The sequence below is a fragment of the Eucyclogobius newberryi genome, unplaced genomic scaffold, assembly GCF_026437365.1.
Source record: "Eucyclogobius newberryi isolate DKJ021-1_F unplaced genomic scaffold, fEucNew1.0.hap1 SCAF_3, whole genome shotgun sequence".
NCBI lineage: Eukaryota > Metazoa > Chordata > Actinopteri > Gobiiformes > Gobiidae > Eucyclogobius > Eucyclogobius newberryi.
The window spans coordinates 10,934,528-10,954,970 of NW_027315945.1; the positions used below are offsets into that span (position 1 = coordinate 10,934,528).

The window sequence follows — 20,443 nt, forward strand, 5'->3', positions numbered from 1 at the left end:
ACTTTTTTGTTTTAAATTAAACTTTTTCCCGCATTGCTTTCGTAAATGGTGTTTTTAAAAGTCATTTTGACATACTTTTGACACAGAAATTAAACAAACAGAGCTATTTATTTGTATCAATTTAAAGCTTATTCCTAGTGACACATTTCCTTTTTTCTGATTCTGAAATTGTATTGAATTTGAATAGAGTTTGTTGTTCTGTATTGTTCCCTAATCAAGAAATGAAGAGAAAGTTTACATGTAGCATTTTCAGGGCAGTTGTAATGTCACTTTCTCTCATACGACGCTCTTCTTTCCCTTCTCTCTCTCTCCCTTGTTCTCTTTTGTTTCACACCCAGTTTTTACGATCCGTTTAATCCCTGGGCCGTAGGACTTTACACACTGGAGCTTTATAAAGTCATTGCTTGTGGCAGAGCGGCGGGCGACTGCAGCTAACCCCGATCAAAGCGCTAACCCCGAAATAAATGCACACTTTAATATAGAAACAAGGCCCGACCACGGAGAGCGGTGATGTCATGGGGAGGAGGCAGGACGGCTCGCACACTGGAGGGGACGCGGGGAGCGGAGTTAGATGAAGTGGTGCACATTTAGGCTCAGTTTTCCAGGAATTGGTCATTCGCTGCCATAACAAAATTAACCTGTGGTAGAGTGACCGGCAGTGTCGGGATACGGCCGTGACAGGGTTAGAAAATGTGGCCAATCCAAATGACACAGGGAACTGGAGGAATAATATAGTTCTGTAATTTACTTTGAGCAATTATTACTAAAAATGTTACATGGAAGATGTCATACTTAAAACAAAAGGGACACATGTTCCAAGGTTCTTTGAGACAATAGATAGTGCTGTCACGACACTGCAAGAGTAAAATATTAGACATTAGAGTGTAAGTTTCATCTTCATCTTCAATATTACCAGTTTAAAAAAAATAAAAATAAATCAAGATCATTCCAAAATAATTCAGGAATTAAAAGAAAGGAAACCAAAGAAATTGGTACTAGTTTTAGTATCAATAGCTTTGCAGAAGATTGGTGCAGTCCAAAAGTGTCTCTATTGTAGTGAATTGAAAGGGTCCGGATCGGACTCTGTGAGATACTAGCTTCCAAAGCAGACTGGCTCACTTTGTGCTCCACTGCTACGCTTCAGCTAAAGAGGACCAAAGAGATTTATGACTTTATGATTTAGACTTATGATTTAAAGTATAATTCAGGTACAATATAGGTACAATATAGGTTTTCATAAAAACATGTGTGACGTCAGGTGCTCCCTGGTCCTGACCACAGAGAACAGAACAGAACAAAAGCACTGGCGAACTGGTCCAGGGGGATGGGGACCAGTCCAAAAGTGGCTAATTTCTCTCTGGGCATTTATCTTTTTATACAGAGCCCATCAAAAAATAGCTTGATATCATTTTGGTCAATTCCAAGTTTAAAATAACTAAATAAAATAAAACAATATTCATGACTCTAAATGGAGTTCTTTTTCTTTACCGTCCATATTCCACATATATACCACAACCGTCCTCTGCCCCTTCTTCACCACAGCAGCAGAACCATGAACCACCTCCTCCTCTCCACCACCACCACCACCACCACCACCACCACCACCACATGCTAATCCATCAGACGAGGATACGCTTCAGCCAGTCAAACCTCTCAAATGTCCGTTGCATTCGGCATTATCACTTGAAATAAACTTCACAAATGTCAGTGCTCACTTCTTTTAAAAGGGGACCAAAAACACGGAGCCTTGGCTTCCATGGTGCTAAAAAGGGTTACTTGCAAAGTCATAAATAAGTGAAGGCAATTAAAGCGAGACAAAATATCTCGCAATAAATGTTTCTAACATGTCAGCATCACATAAGCTAACAACCCACCATGGCATGCTCGAGTCCCATTTAAATGACATAAATACAGGGTTTAGTTCATCTTTAGGCCAATCTTTGAAGTTAAAACAATTACAACATTACAATAAACTCCCAAATTCACACACATTGCAGAAAAAAGACCTATCCCACTGCTTTGGTGGATTTGAGCTTCTCATATGGAGCGAGCCGCCCATAATTAGCCTGCATGCCTAAACACAAACACTTATCTTCTACAAATGGCTCCTTCAGTCACAAAGCCACAACCAGATATGCTCTGACATTTTGGCTCAGCTCCGGCAATAATGCTACCCTAATAGAAGGCTACGTTTACATGTGCTGCTTATTCTGTCAGGAACATGCATTTATGTTCCGATAACTGACAAGCCAAGGACAACGCTCAGCACTGAAATGACTGCTGATTATAAATAGTATCTTGCTGTATGGCATTTTCCAAATTTGAATCATAAGTATAACACTGGTTGAATGGCAAACATTTTCACCAAACAGCTAGAAAGTGTCCAGTTTCTCTAGGCCTAAAAAAACATGCTCATAAAAGGTTTTCGCACTATATGAACATTTTCAGTTCTTGGTACTTTTTTTTTGTAGCAGTCCTCAGTTTATGCGTGTTCACATTTTACAATAGGAACTATGGATTGGAGCCATACTTTGGGGACTTTTGTTTGGACGGGACGAGCTTCAAGTGGAAAGAACATGCTCGGTTTACTGATGCTATACGCAAAAATATGCAAAAGCAATAGGGCGGCAACTAATGAATGTTTTAGTTAAACAATTATTTAAATACATTGACATTTTTTCATCAAACCAAATAAAGGTTAAAATAGGCTTTTATATAGAGAATATTTCAAAATAAAATATATTGAGGATGAAAATCAGAAATTGGTATTCTATTTTGCAATTTTCATTTAATAATATTAGTCTATGATAATAGTCTTTTTGCATGTGTTTTAGAGTCTGTATAGTTTAGAAGACAGTAACAATTATTAAACTACGATTACAATATTTGAATAGTCGACACAACTATAGCCCTAATAAGCAACATGGTACAGAAAACGTTCTGATGAATGCAATGATTTGTTACAGGCCCATTATTTTGATATGAATAGCCCCCACCACCACCACTCTTCTGTCCCTGATTTGCATAAACTCGTGTAAGTACACACACGTATTCCTCCCTCTTCATGTCCCGATGGGTCAAGGGTCACCAGAGGTCACCGCGCCTTACAAACACTCGACATACCAGCGCGGCACCACGGCTAACCCAGGCTCTTAGTGATGGGTGGACGCAGACAGCTCGCAGGATAAAGCGCTGGTATGTCTGTATTGTGCAAGTCAGGGGTCAGGGAGAGGGAAAGTTTAGAGTGTTTTTTATTGTAAAGTTTACAATGAGTAGCAACTATCTTGTTGTAAACATGGGATGCAAAGTAGGTCATTCATATGGGCAAAATTAATTATACATAAAGTTCTGAATGTTGAAATTGTTTCAGACTTTTCCATGAATGCCAAGAAAAACGACTTTGTTTTGAACAGGATATTATTGGTAGGTTTATTAGTAGGATCCTTTTTCAAATCTCTCAAATCACATAAAACGACTGGAGTGCTCCAAGAAAAGCTGCATGTTTACAGCACGCTCAAACAATGTGTTTAGATGTGTACTAACTCATATTAGATCAGCAATGAGACAAATTATGCTTGTGTCATACATATTATGCAACCGTACTTGTACCTATATGTACAAAAGTCACCAGGTGTACCAAAGTCCTGTTGGGGACCACCTGGGGTCCCCAAGATTGGCTAAAATATCATTAGAAACTTTAGCCAACTGGGTAACATTACAATTAATCAGAAAACAGGAAAAAAGCCTAATGCTGGTGTATTGTTCTTGACCACCTATGCCTATTTAGGCCCCTGTCCTCATGGCACTTAGAGAATGTCCCACTTTTGCACTGATGCCACATTACGTGTATAAAAATAGAGAAAACATGATTATATATTAATAAGAAATCAATACTTTTTGGGGTGTACTAGCTTTCAGGGTTGTAATATGTTGGCGCCTATTGCTGTTCCATTCTCTGTCCTGTCATCAACCACATGTCCCTCGTTTTCTACAATTTTAGGTGGTCACTGTATCATTTAATAGTTTTGGTTCACTGCAATTTCCCTCAGGACCGATAAAGTATCTATCACTGTCCACTGTTTTGGGAAAGTAAAAACTGCTCTTCGATGTGTTTTCGGTGTGCTGCAGAACCAAATTTTAATCATTTCTAACTGTCAATTATAAGCTTGGGTCTTTTAAATTGAGAAAGCCAATCCCCTGAGAGTAAAAGCATGATGTTTGGAGAAGAAGAGTTCAAATGTTCAGAAAATTCACATTGAAGCACATTTTTTAAAGTAATAAGATCAAATAAAATTGTGATTGATCAATATGTTAAAAAAAAAAAAAGGGAGTGTCTGCAGTGCCGCGGTGCGCGGCCGAAACTGCCATGTTATTTTTGTGCCGGCCGCGCGCCGCGGCTCCTGAAACTGCGCCGCTATTTGACCGCGTTTTAGCGCCGTTTTAGACCGCGCTGGGTTAAGGTTAGGGTTAATGTTATGGTTAAGGTTAGGGTTAAGGTTAAGGTTGGGGTTAGCCATGAGGCTATTAGGGAAATGCCGCGGTCCCTGAAACTGCGCGGCTATTTGACCGCGCTGCGGCTCTCCGGCCATGGCCCAAAAAAAGCATGATACATATTTGTATTGCCATAATGCTCAGCTTTATTATATGTATATAGTACTGTATGTAGCAACTGTAGCTCAAAGAACTGTAAGTCAAAGAATGCAGCTTCCACACAGTCTATAATCAAATTCAACTGTACTTTCAAACGCAAACAGAAACATAATTGGTTCATATTCAAAAATACCAGGATGTGTCCAAGCTAAACCAAAGTTAGCTCTCAGAAAAGTCCAGTGAGGCAGATTTTTTGGAAGTTCTTGTCGGAAAATTATGAAGTTGGTATTTTGAGTGACGTCAAATTCGAATGTCCTGGAAAAGTGTTGTCCCGAACAAAAGTGTTCTTACACCTAATACACTCAACAGGTCAAATCCAATGACTGCAATTCAATCATTCACTTATTCTGTTACTGAAGGTCAGCCGCAACAGGCACGCAAGAACAATATTGTACTGTCGAAATACCAGGCTAGTATTTAAAGTGTCGTCAAATCTTAAATATACAGAGGTCAGTCGTAAAAAGAAATTGAAACTTTATGAATATTTAGAATAAAGTTTAGCTTTCAGAAAAGGTCAACAGGAAATAAAGAAATGGGACAAAAACTAAAATAAGAACATGATGTCATTCCCTGCCAATTGCCTCTTTGATCAACATTAATTGTGCGTTAATATTTCCCCATTCCCACAGGTAAGATGGTGGGCAAAGTGTCTTGCTCAGGGGCATGACAGCCACAATGTAGTGGGGATTCAAGCTCTTGGGGTAAATATGCTATTGAACTGAAGGTCGGAGGTCCCATCAGTGCATATCATTGTTCTTCATTCAATTATTTTACAGGAAAAAGGTTCAAATATAATAATTAGATCTGCCTCAGTAAAAAAAAGAAAAAAAAGAGCTGTAGCAGGTTCAGAAAAACATTCAGAACAAGAGGAGATAACAGACTGTAATCCACACTGTACAGTTCACAGTTTTAACAAATCTGTAATGTTTTGATATCGAATTGACCGCTCTTTAACGCAACAATGTCTTGCGCTGTCACATGCAGCCGAAATATAAGTGGACACACATCTCCACATGTGTTTTGGGGATGTTGGGACTAGGCTACTTATCCGGTTTCCTGGCATCCATGTACAGTAAATGTAGTGAATGTGAATGGATAAATGGTTCTTTGATATTAAGTCATTTGAGGGAACTAAACATGAAGAAATATGCCTTATAGAATGTGACACAATAGAAAATCGTAGATATTTCAATGCTGTAATGCTGCCAACGTATTGCTTTGTATGTTCTGCGCTCGTTTATTTCATCATCTTCTCCTACCATCACCTCAAATGCTCCCTGAACTCTTGGACTAGACCTTCTCATTCCCCAGAGCTGGCAGCAGTGACCTTTGACCTCTTCCCCTTCCTCCTAAACAAACAGGTCGTGACCCGAGTGAAGGGCAGGAGCCACGGTAGCTTAAGGCCCAGACGTGCCAGTGGAACTGATCAACGTACTTCCTGAGGACAAGAGGGGGCGCACTTACAGAGCGTAGAACATTTTCCACAAAAAATAATAATTAAAATGCAGGCCAAACGAATTAATGAATTGAATATAACAACAGAAGTCATATTATTGTATTTTATTCCATTATCATAGTTTGACTAAATGGACGAGCTTTTACTTTTCTAAAACTAACTCATTTCACATTTTGAGTAATTCACAGCATTTCTCTGGTACAGCCATCTCCAAACTAATGCACAAAAGTGATTTTGTCTTTTTAATGATGATCCTAAAAGTCTCTCATTGTGGCTTGTAAAGAAACTTCTCCTCTTACTGTAATCTTGGCGTTTCAGACAGGATTTTCTTCTCTTTTATTTATTTTTTACTTGGTTTGCTTTAATAGTCTGAGAACTGAGCTCGCACAGACGTTTAGGGAAAAAATGTAAATAAAATATAAAGCCATAGCACGCAACTCTATTATTTTTCAAAGTATTCCATTATCAAGAGTACCAAAACTCCCAGTATTGATCAGCTACTGTTTGAGTTGTAACAGGAGATGACCTCTGAACTTTGACCTCCATGGGATGTTTACCTCATTGATTCTTTTATAAACTTTGGCTAAAGTTTCAGCGGAAAAAAAGATAGCTTTGATGTGATTATAATACAAATAGAATCTAGAATACAATATAAATACAATTTAGCAGTACAATTGGCTCTCTTAATTCTGTTCCGGCAAATTCTTTAAAAATAATAACCACAAATGTAGGTATTAAATAAAATGGAAAATCGAATAATAGGGCCAATTTCTGCTTCCCCTAACAATACAAGAATTCCCCCAACTGTTCTTAACATTTGACTGGATATAACTTTAAAATCACTTTTTATTCAATTCCACTCAATGAAAAAAGCCACAAATTAAATTTAAAATACCAAGATTACTTTTTGGATCTGAGTTATTAGACTCTGGGAATTATAGAGACTTGGCTCTTGGTACTGCTTTGTGCGAAAAATACTTATTGTACTACTTCTGATTTCCAGCTATAAATGATCAACCAATAGGGGAAGAATATCCAAACTATAGCCCAGATGCTAAATGCTGCAATCTGCTAAATCTATACTTTTAATAAACCAATTATATAGAACATTTTAGAGGGACGCTAATGTTCCGAGCCCGATTAAACGTCTGTGGCTCAGTCTGAGCTGTGTTAAACCTCAATTGTCACTGTATTTACCCCAGTTTGAGGACCTTGATTGGTGTTTTAAGATGTGGCCTGCGGTGAAAAACGTTTGCAATAGGATAAGTAAAATGCACTTTAAAAACCCCAGTAGGAATTCAACATGAGTGAGGGTGCGTTCACACTTGTCCTGGTTCTGTCCTGGCTTGAGCCCACTTTAATCCTCATGTTGACTTGGTTTGGTCCAGTTCTAATCCAGGTTTGTCTTAGTTTTGTCCCTATTTTGAGTGAAGCCAGCCTACATTTAAAATTAAAGGTGCACTATTTAACTCTGGGCTTGTCTTCATGGTGATATTATGGCCTTGTCTAACAGTACGGAATAAAACACATGCATAAAACATAATGAGTGTTGTGTTTTTTTTCCAACACAATTTATTAATCTGAATCTGAATCTGAAAAATGAATCAGTTCATGAATAAAAGAATAAATGTACAAAATGTAGAAACTACCAGAAGATCTCTGTGTACTACAAACTGTACGCTCACCACAGTTTTAGAAGCACTCCTCCTAGCAGGTTTTCCACAAAGAGGATGCGTCCGGTGCTAACCTTGGCCGCACACTGACCCGCTGATGTTAGGAAACCACTGAAGGAAGCGTGAGTGAGTGAGGAAGGGCAGACGAGAGAGAAGACAGAGATGGACAGACAGATAGGAGAGATAAGGCATCGTCATGGCGACCGGCCTGTCACTCCGTCTGTCAGCCACATCCACTCCAAGGCCATTACACTGTGGTCCTCACAAAGGCCCTCTGTGAGCGAGAAGGGCCCATTAGTGCGAGTTCTGGGGCCCTCATGAGTGACCGGAGGCCCCCAACTCTGTACGGAGGAACAGGCAGGATTCTATCGTCAGGTGAAGGTTAAAGTTTTGTGGAACCTGATTTTCAAATCACAGACCCTTTTGCACATTAATATTCACGTTATTGTTAATATGCATTCATTTTTGTTTGCGTGCACAGCGTTAGAACTGCTTTTGGAGATAAAATACTGTTACTTTATCATAAAATGCTGACTGTCCCATTTTGTCTCTAAGTGCCGCTTTTGCAGTATTCTCTCTGAGGGAATGTTTTTTAATTTTCTCAATTACAAGAAAATAAATGTCAGGTACCCCAGCTTTAAGAAGCACTGAGTTTTGATTTATGTATAAAAGTTACAATATTCTAATAATATAGTATAGTAGTAGTATAATATAGACAGACAAAATGTTTTTTTTTCTCATAGGAAGCTTAAACTAACTGTTCTTGAATACTGTCAATGGAAACAAATATGGATTAATATGAATTTAGGAAAAATAGCGCTGCGATTACTTTTCCGATTTGGGTTTTAATAGTGAACTGCTAAAGTAATACAAGAATCACATACATTTTAGAATATGTTTGTTGAGGTCTAAACAACAGGGTTAGCAGGTTTTACACATAATACAAGATACAAGATTTTGCATTGAGACTCTTCGTATATGGTAATAGCAATGGTATATCTTGTGCACTGGTTGTAAAACATTCAACAGGACTAAATGAGGTAATTATATACATGAAATAAAACTGATTAATACCATGCATTTTTATAGGCTACATTCTTTAACTGACACACTGTAGCTACGGTAGCCCTGATTCACCACAATACTGTTCTATTATTAGCATAACCTAAACTTGACCTGGATGTTTTCTTTGATAAACTGCTGCGTTTCCTGAAGTCTAAGGAAACTCTTGTCACTTTTCAAAATGATCCCGGAATAAACAAGATGATGAAAGCTCACAAGACAAGCCACTTTTAGCATCTTAGCCATAACGACGCAGCTAGCTAGTTTCATTATTATACAGCCCAAAAAAACCACCATTAGCTCCTCGTAAAATACAGCATAAATATTTATCCCACTTGGTTCGCTACTTTTTGTGAGCTCATATAAATTAAACGTAAATTAAGTTAAGAATTCATCAATGCTAAAAGGCTAACAATGTTACCTGTCGAAAATTGATAGTCTACTACGTACTTGGGTTAGGTTACGTCAAAAGGTTTTTAGGAGGTAATTAAAGCCTAAATGAAATACAGACCTAATGGGACTAATGTATAAGTTTATTAGTGAGCATGACAGCGTTAGGGGCAGATGAAAGGCAGCCCATTCACTGCTGATGACTGATAGCACTGAGCAGGGCACAGTCTGATGTCTGCAGATAACACCGGCAGCCCAGGAGCCAGATAACCCACAACTTATATCATTTTCAAATACAGATAGTTTAATCGCAAATATAACATATGCATTACAATACGAATCAGTACAGAATTATATGAATGTTTTTTTGCCAGTCACTTGACAAATGCGCCACCTGCCTCCATATTGTATCTGAATATTAATGTAAACAAATTTAAGATCCAAAGGAAATATGCAACTACTCAAATACTATTGCAGTTCCAATTCAATTCTATTGTACAAAACAAATGTGACATCTATTATGTTAAGATAGCTTCTTTCCAGCAAACAAGAATACAAAGTATATATAGTATATAAATGATAGATTGTCATTTAACAGCCATGTGTTTTGTATCTGTTTCCCAGAAATGCCTGTTTTCTAATTAAAATTGTCTACACAAATCTTACACATCAATTACGTGTAGTACCCATATCAGTCCTGTCAACAGTTAAGCTGTTAACCTAAGCAGTAACACAGAATAACCTGGTCGCCCTGCGCTCATCCCCCTGAAAATAAGAGCTCACCGGGAAGCCACAAACAAGGGCTGAGAGGTCAAAGAGCACATGTTCCAGGAAAAAGAGAGTGGTGCTAACGTTCTGTAGCTTAGCTTTAACAGCCGCGACGAGCCAAGACGGCATGACGACAGGACCGTCTCTTAAAACAAACTATCCCCACTTCAGGTTTCACTGCGACTACGGGAAACTATAATACATTATAATGTGCTCAAGTTACAGTGAAAGAAAAAGGAAACACATTAACTAGTAAGTAAGCAAGAATTTTAGAAAATATTGTGAAGTAAAGTGAATTGTTTAAATTCTTCAGTTAAATTATAACACATACTCTTTACTAACATGCTGTACTACAATACTCCCACTACTCCTACTTCAAAGCTACTGTTATTAGTACAACCTAAAATACTGCTTTTCCTAACATTTACTACGTCCAGGGCCGTGTCCACACTGTTACTTGTTAGGTCATTTGAGAATATAACACTTAAATGTTATATTTTTTGTGAATTCATAATGTTAACTATTAAGAAATATTATGTATGTCTCTTTCCTTTTCTTTGTTATAATTAGATGGAAGACTATCAGTCAAATTAAACAAAACTGGTTATTTACCTCCAGTATACGGCTTCAGCCCCTCTAGGTGGAGTGGCACCTGGGCTGGCCAATCCAGGGGTGACCTGTGCCCACCCTGCCCAATCCCTAGAAATGCCCCTAGCACATACAAGTGAGCCAATAGCATTAGCCTAATCTGTAATAAAAGCTTTCTACAATACCATCACCACAAGAGAAAATGCACTACTAAAGCTGCTAATCGTAGTGTGCTATTTACTTGAGAACCACGATCCGTCACAGTTACCAACTGGTTTTAATCTTGAAGCATCTTTTTTTATAACTAGCCAAGAAATTGAGGAAACTTGATCCATTAGCTCAAAATCATTCAGTCCAGCTATCAAATTTTTCCATTGAGAACGTTTCTGCTCCGTCACCACGCCTCCCTGGTCAAGAGGTCTGGTGGTGTTGGCCCTGTCTGCTCCTGATAAGAACCATCATACAGAACCATAATCTACTGTATACACAAATATTAGCCTATACTATCGATGCACAGGAGGTCACAGTGTGGAGAGCAAACACTACAGGTAAATGTTACAGAACACAAAGTCACAGCGGCCGACAGTGAACAGGTTTCATGGGCTGGTTCAGTAGAGTTTATGCAAGTGGTTTGTCACTCTCCCATATGTTCTGGTAAATGCACTCTCTGTCCGCTGTGTGTCACAACCCTCCTGCGCCCCATCCACAGAACCATCAGCCTCTCCAGCGTCTCCAGAGGGGATGTGTTTTTTTCATTAGAGCTATAGAGCTTGGGGTCAAACTTAACTGGCGGCTGTGCCAAACATCCACAGAGATACATTCGGAAAAACGATATATAAGAAGGAAGCAAAGGATCTGTGGAACAACCCGATAAGCTGCTGCGTCACTACTGGTGAATACTTTTGTTATGTTGTCAGAATACTTAGAATACAAAGAACACTGAGTTTTAGCATTTAGCATACCCTCTGACAGCACAGCACACAATCCCTTCTTACTCCATAAATCATATCAGCAACATTCAACTTGATGAATTAATAGAATGTAACTTTCGTGAGGTGGAATGTCCCCTGCATGATTCCATGGAAAGTTAAAACCAGACTTCTGAGCATTCTTCATGGAGAGAGATATGTTTTATGCCATACTGTGGAATATTATAGCCAAAGGAACAACATCTCAATGGCCGTTAAATTGTTTTACTTGTAATATGACTTACGGTAGATGGTTTGTATGCCAATAAGTCATCCTCTCTGACAGGTGCTCTTAAACGGCCTTACATCATCATATTATCTTAATATTAAGATAAGATAATCTTGTTATCTTAATTACTAATACATTTATTATAGTATATTTGTGCACAAAAAGTCCATCATCTCTTCGAGCAAACATTGCTTGAGCTCATCCGTTCTAAAAACAATGCTCACACCAAAAGACGTATAAAAGGACATATGTTCTTACCAGACACACACAGGTGATGCAGGGGTTATCGGTGATGTTTGGGATGTGTAGCACTTCTCCTTCGTTTTCGCAGCTCGCCTCCGTACCTACAGAGAGAGAGAAAAAAGACATTTCAAAACTGGGTGAGGACTTTGACATAGCCCAGTCTGAAGCAGCAGACGTGACTTCATGCGTTAAATAAACTGTACTGATAAGACAGCTAGCACCATGACACGGGCTTATGTGTGTGTGTGTGTGTGTGTGTGTGCGTGCGTGCGTGCGTGTGTGTGTGTGTGTAGTAGTAGCCATTTTATTAGTTTAGCTCATTAACCTTTGACATGTGCGCATGGAGTGACATTACTCCTGTGTTTCGGAGTGTCCTACTTACATAAAGGGAAAGAATTTGTTCTGTTGATCCACAAATATTGGATCAACCTTTGAATCTTTCTAAAGTGCAGATTTATGCTGCAACAATGATCCACAAATGGTCTCAATTGGGAGTGTTTTTGGACATTCAGGTGGCTGAAAATGTAATAATTTTGGGGTGAAATGTAGAAAGATGCACTGATGGCTAACCTAGCAACTTATGAATTGTCTTCCAATCACACATACTTCGTTCTGTTTTGGATGTAGTTTTAGTGTTGCTGAACTAAAATATTGCCCGACATCTTCATGTGGTTGGTTTCATCAAGGACATCCGGCATAAATCTCACCATCTTACACTTTACATTACATATTAATGAAATGTGTCTAAATGCTTTTAGAGTAAAGACGTTTCGCCACTCATCCAGGCTGCTTCTTCTGTTCACCTCTTTAAACTCTCTAAAAACATTGTTCCGTTGACAGATTTAAAGAAAATAATTAAAAAGAGTGGTGCAGTTGTAAAACATTGACCCCATAACTAGAGTGTTGCCAGTTCACATCTTACTCGACATCCATAATGATGCACCCTCAGCCAAGAAGGGCAACCGGCCCAAAACTGTCCACAGCCGTCTTCTTAAACTTACAACAGAACAATCCGATATCTAAATGACATGCAATCTATTCTGACCCTCTAAAAGCATGTCCATCACTAACGCTAGAAAGCCAATCTCCAAAGCAGCTTATCCCGTTCGTCATAACGCTGTGTAAAATATGTATGACAGGTGAGGTCCGGGAGTCTCACCCGATCCCTAAAGGGCGGCATTGTGCCTTTGTTCGGGTCCGCTCCCTCCGCTCCGTCCCGCTAAAGACACTTAAACTTCAGCAGTCAGCCAGTCAGTAAAATGTAACATGAACCCAGCAGAGGAAACTATCCCTAAAACAGGACTTTATGATCCCGACGAGAGCCACATGTGGACCGGGCCAGACTCTGTGGAAGACTCTCTGCATAAGGATCTGTGAGGAGCCGCAGACAAGGGGGTCAACAGTGTTTGGGATGAGACACAAAAGCTTCCTTCCTTTAGTTGCAGAGGTGATGGCGGCGGTGTAAAAGAGAAGAGGGGTCAGAGGAGGTAACAAGCTCCATTAAACTATCCAGAGTAAAGATGGAGAGAATGTAAACAAGAAAGGGAGGATATATTCTGTGGCATTACAATCCAAATATGGTGGATTTTATAAGGTGATATTGTATATAATTGTATCAAGGTGTCGCATGTGGCAAAAAATGTAAAGTTCAATGGAAGAAACGCATTGTTAAAACCTTCAATAAAATCTCCAGTTAATAATGGACTAAACTGTGATGCTAATAATTACTTAAAGAAAGCTGTGTTAACGCTTGGTTTGGTCCTTTTTTTGAGGCCAGTTTAGTCCTGACGTAGACTTGGTTTGGTCCCTGTTTGGTCCTGGTCTTGTCAATGTATAGCTAAGAATTTAGTCCCAGTGTGTATGAGGTATTTATCACATTGTGGGGACAAAATGTATACACACATATCGTGAGGACAAAAAACAGGTTTCTGTCCTTTATTATCAGATCAACAACACAGTTTAAGGTTCAAATAGGGTTAAATGAGGTTATGGTTAGGGTTTAGGTCAGGGCTGTCCAAACTTTTCAATTGAGAGCCATATACTGAAACATAGACCAAGCGGAGTGCTACAGACTGGTGGTTAATACAGTGAAATAATAAATAATTATGCATTTAACTGAGGTTTTAACGTACCACTACACCTTAAATCACTCTAGAAATCTTAATATCTTATGTGTACACCACAATGCTATTTATTGTGATTATAATGGTAGAATAATAAGTGGAAGACAATGGCTGGATAATGGTAGAAGAGTTTAAACTTGTGTAAAAAGTACTTCTCATGATTAAAAATAGAAGGAACGGCATAAGGGCCAAGAAAACCTTTTCTGAGTGCTGCGTTTTGGCAATAGTTCGGACAGACCTTGTTTAGGTTAAGATTGGGTAAGTAGTGACCAGGAAAAGAATGTAAGTCCATGTAATAAAGCATGACCTGTGCATGCAAGCGTGAACGCACAAGAACCAGGGGAAATTCTACAATACAGTCAATGTAATACAGATAACGAACTGATGAATGAGAAAATTATGGAATCTTTGCAAAGAATACTGAAGATATTGTCAAACAAGGTCTGAATCAGGACAAAAACTGGATTAAGATTCACAGACGAGATTGGATTTTCAGCATCCATTGTTGAAGTATTTATGCCTGTCAGTCAAAAGTCAGTGCATAATTGTCAAATATTCCAGAGCCAGAAACAAATCATTGAACTACCAGCGCTCCCAGAAGAGGAACTTGACATTTTGCCATAAATCACCATCATAAATGTCAAAATAATCTAAGCTGAGCACCCATATGGTATAAAAACAACTCAGCCTGCTTCGGCCCACTTTAGGGACCTGTCTCATTGTTATGGAAACCAGACACACCTTAGTTATAGCGGCACAAATGGGCTTCAATTTGAATCCCAATACTGCAATTAGCATCAGCGAGCGTCATTACAACCCTCCATATTTACATCTGAATACGACAATTATCATATAATGCAACACACAATTTACAATAACTTAAAGGTGCACTATGCTTGGAGATGTTGTTGCTTTGCCAGGAATGTTCCACATTATGGCATCGATGTATCTATCTTGCATTTGTTATTATTTATTATTGCATTTTTATTGCTCAAAAATACTTTGAAAAACATTCATTCTAGCTGTGAGCCTCTCCACAGATCTGACCTGTTACTTGGCTCTATTGTGTCTCCTGCTTGTCAATTATTTTATAAAGTGATGGCAGGATTTATTTATTTTTTGCCATATTATTGACCCTATTATTTTGAAATTATTTGAATTTTTTCCTGAATTTTACAAATGTAAGTAAGTAAAATGCAAGAAAATTGCAGATCAGATTTTTTTTTTTTTTTCACAGGGGGAATTAAAGATCTTATTTAGTATTTGAGTAAACTACATCTGACGGATTCTTTTTTTTATAAATTACATTTTTTGGAGTTAAAACCTAAATTAATCAATACTTCAGTACAATCCGTCAAAATCGTGTTTGGTGTGTAAGTGCAACTTTAGGGGCTGATCTTTATGTATCTGTGGGAGAAAAATGCCTTTGAATTTACAATGGCCCATATCTCTATGGATGTAAGTGGACTAAAAGATGCAATAAAAACGTGTTGAGGTGCAGATTGGACAATTTTGTTATTTCCAGACGAAAGCTTCTATACTGAGAAAACAAATGGTAGCAAAAAAAGCAAATAAACAGGTTTCATGTATCTTTTAACTCTTTCTTTCCCACTTTCTTCTGCCTGTCTCATCTTCCATTAGTCCCTTAAAAGCACCACATGTAACTCCTATTCTTCATGCCACATATCGGTGTACAGACACTGGCTTTGACCTCACATGTCATCATGTGATTGCTATATCCACCACTTTTGGGCAACATACTCTCTATAATTAATGATTTCTTTGTTGTGGCAACAAAATCAGTTCATAGTCAGACTGATTTTAGTCCTGCTTTAGTCTGGGGTGTCAAATCTACTGGAATTCTGCTTCGGACATGGTTTAACCCTGGTTTATCTCTGCATTTTGTTCAAACATGCCCAGGTCTTTGTTTCTTCTTTGGACTTATTAAGTCTAGTTTTAGACCTGGTTTAAACGGGTTTTACGTTGATGTTGGTCTGTTTCAGTCATTACAAGTCACTGCTGGATCATTTAGTACATCAATAAATACTTTTTAAATTCTTATTAAGTGAAGAACATAATAGCTACAGCATTAACATCCATAAAATGTTGTCTTTACGCACAGAGTTTTGCGCGTCAAAACGGAGCTCTCCAGAGTCCAGTTTGCTGCGCGTAAAACCACGGTCCGGGGTGACAGACGAGACAAGGGAGACACTGGGGGTGGGGGGGGGGGACACGCAGACAGACTGGGAGACATGGAGACGCGGTGGCACCACGGAGACATTCTCATTTATGACTTTAAACGCAAAGAATCAATAGGACCGTTTTTACGCACGAGATGAGATCCGCGATTAGCGACTATTGCCTGATTAACGCCAACGTTTTCTGTCACGTCACATTCGATCGGGCCCTGGAAGCAAGTGTATTATCATTATTATACACAATAAAGGGTTATCTTATCTTATTATGAGGCAGCAAAGTCATGTAGATGCGAGAGCACTCCAAACTCTTAGAAGAATTCAACTTTTATGATGACGTTTTAGTTCGTAAAAGTACTTTACAAAGATGCAACGCAATTCAAAATGATATAAACATAACTAACGAAACGCGTTTTCCCCCCTTTTATATTACGGTATATTCAAGCAGTTGAGAGGAAGTTAACAGATCGCGCTTTGAAGTGGCATAACGGCACATACATGGAACCACCTCGCCCTTTAACCATTTCACGCCCTTGCCAAAAACGCTCCTCTTAATTATCATAGAACTATTCGCGCTCCTGCAAAGTTTCCAGATCGGTTTGCCACATCACAAAGTTGACAGCGCCTTTTATTTGAGTCCCAAAAAAAAAAAAAAAGCGCCACAGAACAGACGCGGCTGAGCCTTTTGCCGCCGCTCGGAGCTGCAAAGTGTCGCCCTTTTATCGTGAAGTGCAGATGCAAAAGCCACATGTTTGTTAGTTTGTTACCTGTGATCAGCGCGGAGGAGGAGCGGCACGTCCGGAGCAGCAGCACGCACCACAGCGCGAGCCGGCTGCAGGTGGACGGGAACATCCTCGCGACTTGAAGAAAAGAATGAGAGAAAAAGAAAGAAACGTGCGTTGTTGTTGTTGTTGTTTGTTTTTAGATGTTGGTGGCGCGCCGCATCGCCGTCAAAAGTCGCAGACAGTCGTTTCAGAGCCGCATTGGAATGACAAAAGCGCGCAGACGCGTTGGAGACAGCGGCATGTCGCGCGCTGAACCGGCTGTCTGGAGATGAAGGCGCACGTGCAAGGTTGGAGACCCCCCCCCCAACAACAACAAAAAAAAAAAATCAGAAGGAAACGACACGACTGTATCCGTGCAATGAGGTAAACATGCGCGTCCCGCCGTCTTGCAGAATGCGGCTCCGCTGATGCGTTTTTGGAGCGGTGCGGCGCGCGTCCTTCGCTCGCTGGTACTTTCCGCTCAGTGCCGCAGTGTGAAAGCCGGAGGAGCGCACCACCGCGGAGAGAGGAACCAAGTCCTGCCTCCTACACATGTGCGCGAGAAGCGGGACCTCCCCCCCCTGAGAGACCCGCACCCAGAGCCGCTCCAGTCCAGAGCAGGGACAGTGACGTGAGGGTGTCAGGAGCGCACTGTCCCGAGGCGCGCTGAGGAGAGAGGAGAGGGAAGTGTGAGGCAAAGAGGGTTATATTAGAGAGGGAAGAAGGGAAGAGGGAGAGAGGGAAGAAGGAAAGAGGGAAGAAGGAAAGAGGGAAGAAGGAAAGAGGGAAACAAGGAAGAAGGAAAGAGGGAAGAAGGAAAGAGGGAAGAAGGAAAGAGGGAAGAAGGAAAGAGGGAAGAAGGAAAGAGGGAAAGAGGGAAGAAGGAAAGAGGGGAAGAAGGAAGAAGGAAAGAGGGAAAGAGGGAAAGAGGGAAGGAAAGAGGGAAAGAGGGAAGAAGGAAAGAGGGGAAGAAGGAAGAAGGAAAGAGGGAAAGAGGGAAAGAAGGAAGAAGGAAAGAGGGAAGAAGGAAAGAGGGAAAGAAGGAAAGAGGGAAAGAGGGAAGAAGGAAAGAGGGAAGAAGGAAAGAGGGAAGAAGGAAGAAGGAAAGAGGGAAAGAGGGAAGAAGGAAAGAGGGAAGAAGGAAAGAGGGGAAGAAGGAAGAAGGAAAGAGGGAAAGAGGGAAGAAGGAAAGAGGGAAAGAAGGAAGAAGGAAAGAGGGAAGAAGGAAGAAGGAAAGAGGGAAAGAGGGAAAGAGGGAAGAAGGAAAGAGGGAAGAAGGAAGAAGGAAAGAGGGAAAGAGGGAAGAAGGAAAGAGGGAAGAAGGAAAGAGGGAAAGAGGGAAAGAGGGAAGAAGGAAAGAGGGAAAGAGGGAAGAAGGAAAGAGGGGAAGAAGGAAGAGGGAAAGAGGGAAAGAGGGAAAGAGGGAAGGAAAGAGGGAAAGAGGGAAGAAGGAAAGAGGGGAAGAAGGAAGAAGGAAAGAGGGAAAGAGGGAAAGAAGGAAGAAGGAAAGAGGGAAGAAGGAAAGAGGGAAAGAAGGAAAGAGGGAAAGAGGGAAGAAGGAAAGAGGGAAGAAGGAAAGAGGGAAGAAGGAAAGAGGGAAGAAGGAAAGAGGGAAGAAGGAAGAAGGAAAGAGGGAAAGAGGGAAGAAGGAACGAGGGAAAGAGGGAAGAAGGAAAGAGGGAAGAAGGAAAGAGGGGAAGAAGGAAGAAGGAAAGAGGGAAGAAGGAAGAAGGAAAGAGGGAAGAAGGAAGAAGGAAAGAGGGAAAGAGGGAAAGGGGGAAGAAGGAAAGAGGGAAGAAGGAAGAAGGAAAGAGGGAAAGAGGGAAAGAGGGAAGAAGGAAAGAGGGAGTGTGGTTTCAACACGTTTAGGGCAAGATGAAAGCTTAAGGGACTTTTAAAGGCTGTTCGCAGACAGACTCACACACGCCACAAACTCTAAAGAGGCGATTTCTGAAACTGAAACGTTGGAGGAATGGTCTTGATGAAAAATGATATGGTTTTCTTTTTAAGATAGCGTTAACTATATATATACATCCTCAGTATAGTAATTATATACAAGTATAATTATAGTGTTCTTTTATCACATCACTTTTAAGCCTTACAGTAGACTACAGATCTCTAATAAAGTCATTTTAAAGTATGTAACAGTATTGAAGTTTCATGCCATACTGTGGAATATTAAAGCCAAAGGACAACAAAGTCCAAGTATGAGTCAGGTTTGTGGAGATGTATGTCCACTCACAGTAAGGATGAATGTTATTTAATACATATTAGTGCAATTAAAAAACAAACAAACATGATTTTGTTTATTTTTTTGGTGCAATATGTAGCTTTTCAGGCTCTGCCCACTGCTTGTCCCAATGAAGATATTATTAGTTTGCTTAATATATTACACAGTATGGTATGAATTATAAAAACATATTCTGTATCTCCATGGAGACAAACAGGTGTAAGTTACAGGTCAGATCTGTGGAGATTGGAGTTTGCTCACAGTAAGAACGCGCCATTTTCTAAGTGTTTGCCGAGTGAAAGCAGATACTGAATATACAAATACAATAATACCATATCAGTAATATTTCAGGCCAAGCAATGACATCTCAACGGAAACCAGCGGGTGGCGAATACTCCACGGGAAAAGTTACACAGTTCAGCTTTAAAATTGCTGACACAGTTGCCTAAATACACAGGCTACACATTAATCAAATCCAATGTGAAGTTACTCACCCTGTCAGGGTATCAGATGACTAGAAATACTCAGCACTTGAAGTTATGACAAATGTTGATATGTGGTGCCCTTTAAACCATATATCTAGTTACATCGCAGAAGGCAGAAACAACACGCATTCATACACTTAGGGATATCGTCGTTTGCAAATTGAAAGTATGTGTGCTTGTAAAAGTGAGAATTCTAACCGCACAATCAGATTACAGACTGGTTTCATGCTCAATTTCCACTTTTTCATCTGCTGCCTCCGTCTGCTGAGCATTTATCATCACATGCTAATTATTATATGAGGCGCACAATCCCTTGAACCACCGCAGTGATCCCATGAAACGATTCTCATTTTAATGTCTGTTCACCAAACAAAAAAATCAAAAGCTGTTACATTTTTTTGTATAATAAGAACATTAAATGACTCACAAAAATACAATAAAATCCTTCTGTCAAGCTCAAACTGAATCTAAAGTAAAACCCAGTTCAAGATAAAGGTGCACTAACCTTTCTGATAGTGTCTGGAATGTTCCACAGTACGGCTTCTTCAAGGAAGGCCAGCAAGCCAAGTTACAAGTCTGATCTCTGGAAAGGCAAGCCCGATCACAGAAAAAATGCATG

The 20,443-nt window shown here is 39.8% G+C and overlaps 1 protein-coding gene across 1 annotated transcript in view; it reads right to left on the reverse strand.

The window, feature by feature from the left end:
- bmper (BMP binding endothelial regulator) overlaps positions 1 to 17,413 on the reverse strand; it is a 37,617-nt gene extending 20,204 nt beyond the window's left edge. The window contains exons 1-2 of the mRNA XM_072460111.1: positions 17,113 to 17,413; positions 12,043 to 12,128 (exon numbers count right to left, since the gene is read on the reverse strand). Coding sequence (XP_072316212.1) covers positions 12,043 to 12,128; positions 17,113 to 17,197 — 171 coding nt within the window. The 5' untranslated portion in view covers positions 17,198 to 17,413. The remainder of the gene's footprint in view (positions 1 to 12,042; positions 12,129 to 17,112) is intronic.
- Between the last annotated feature and the right edge of the window lie 3,030 nt (positions 17,414 to 20,443).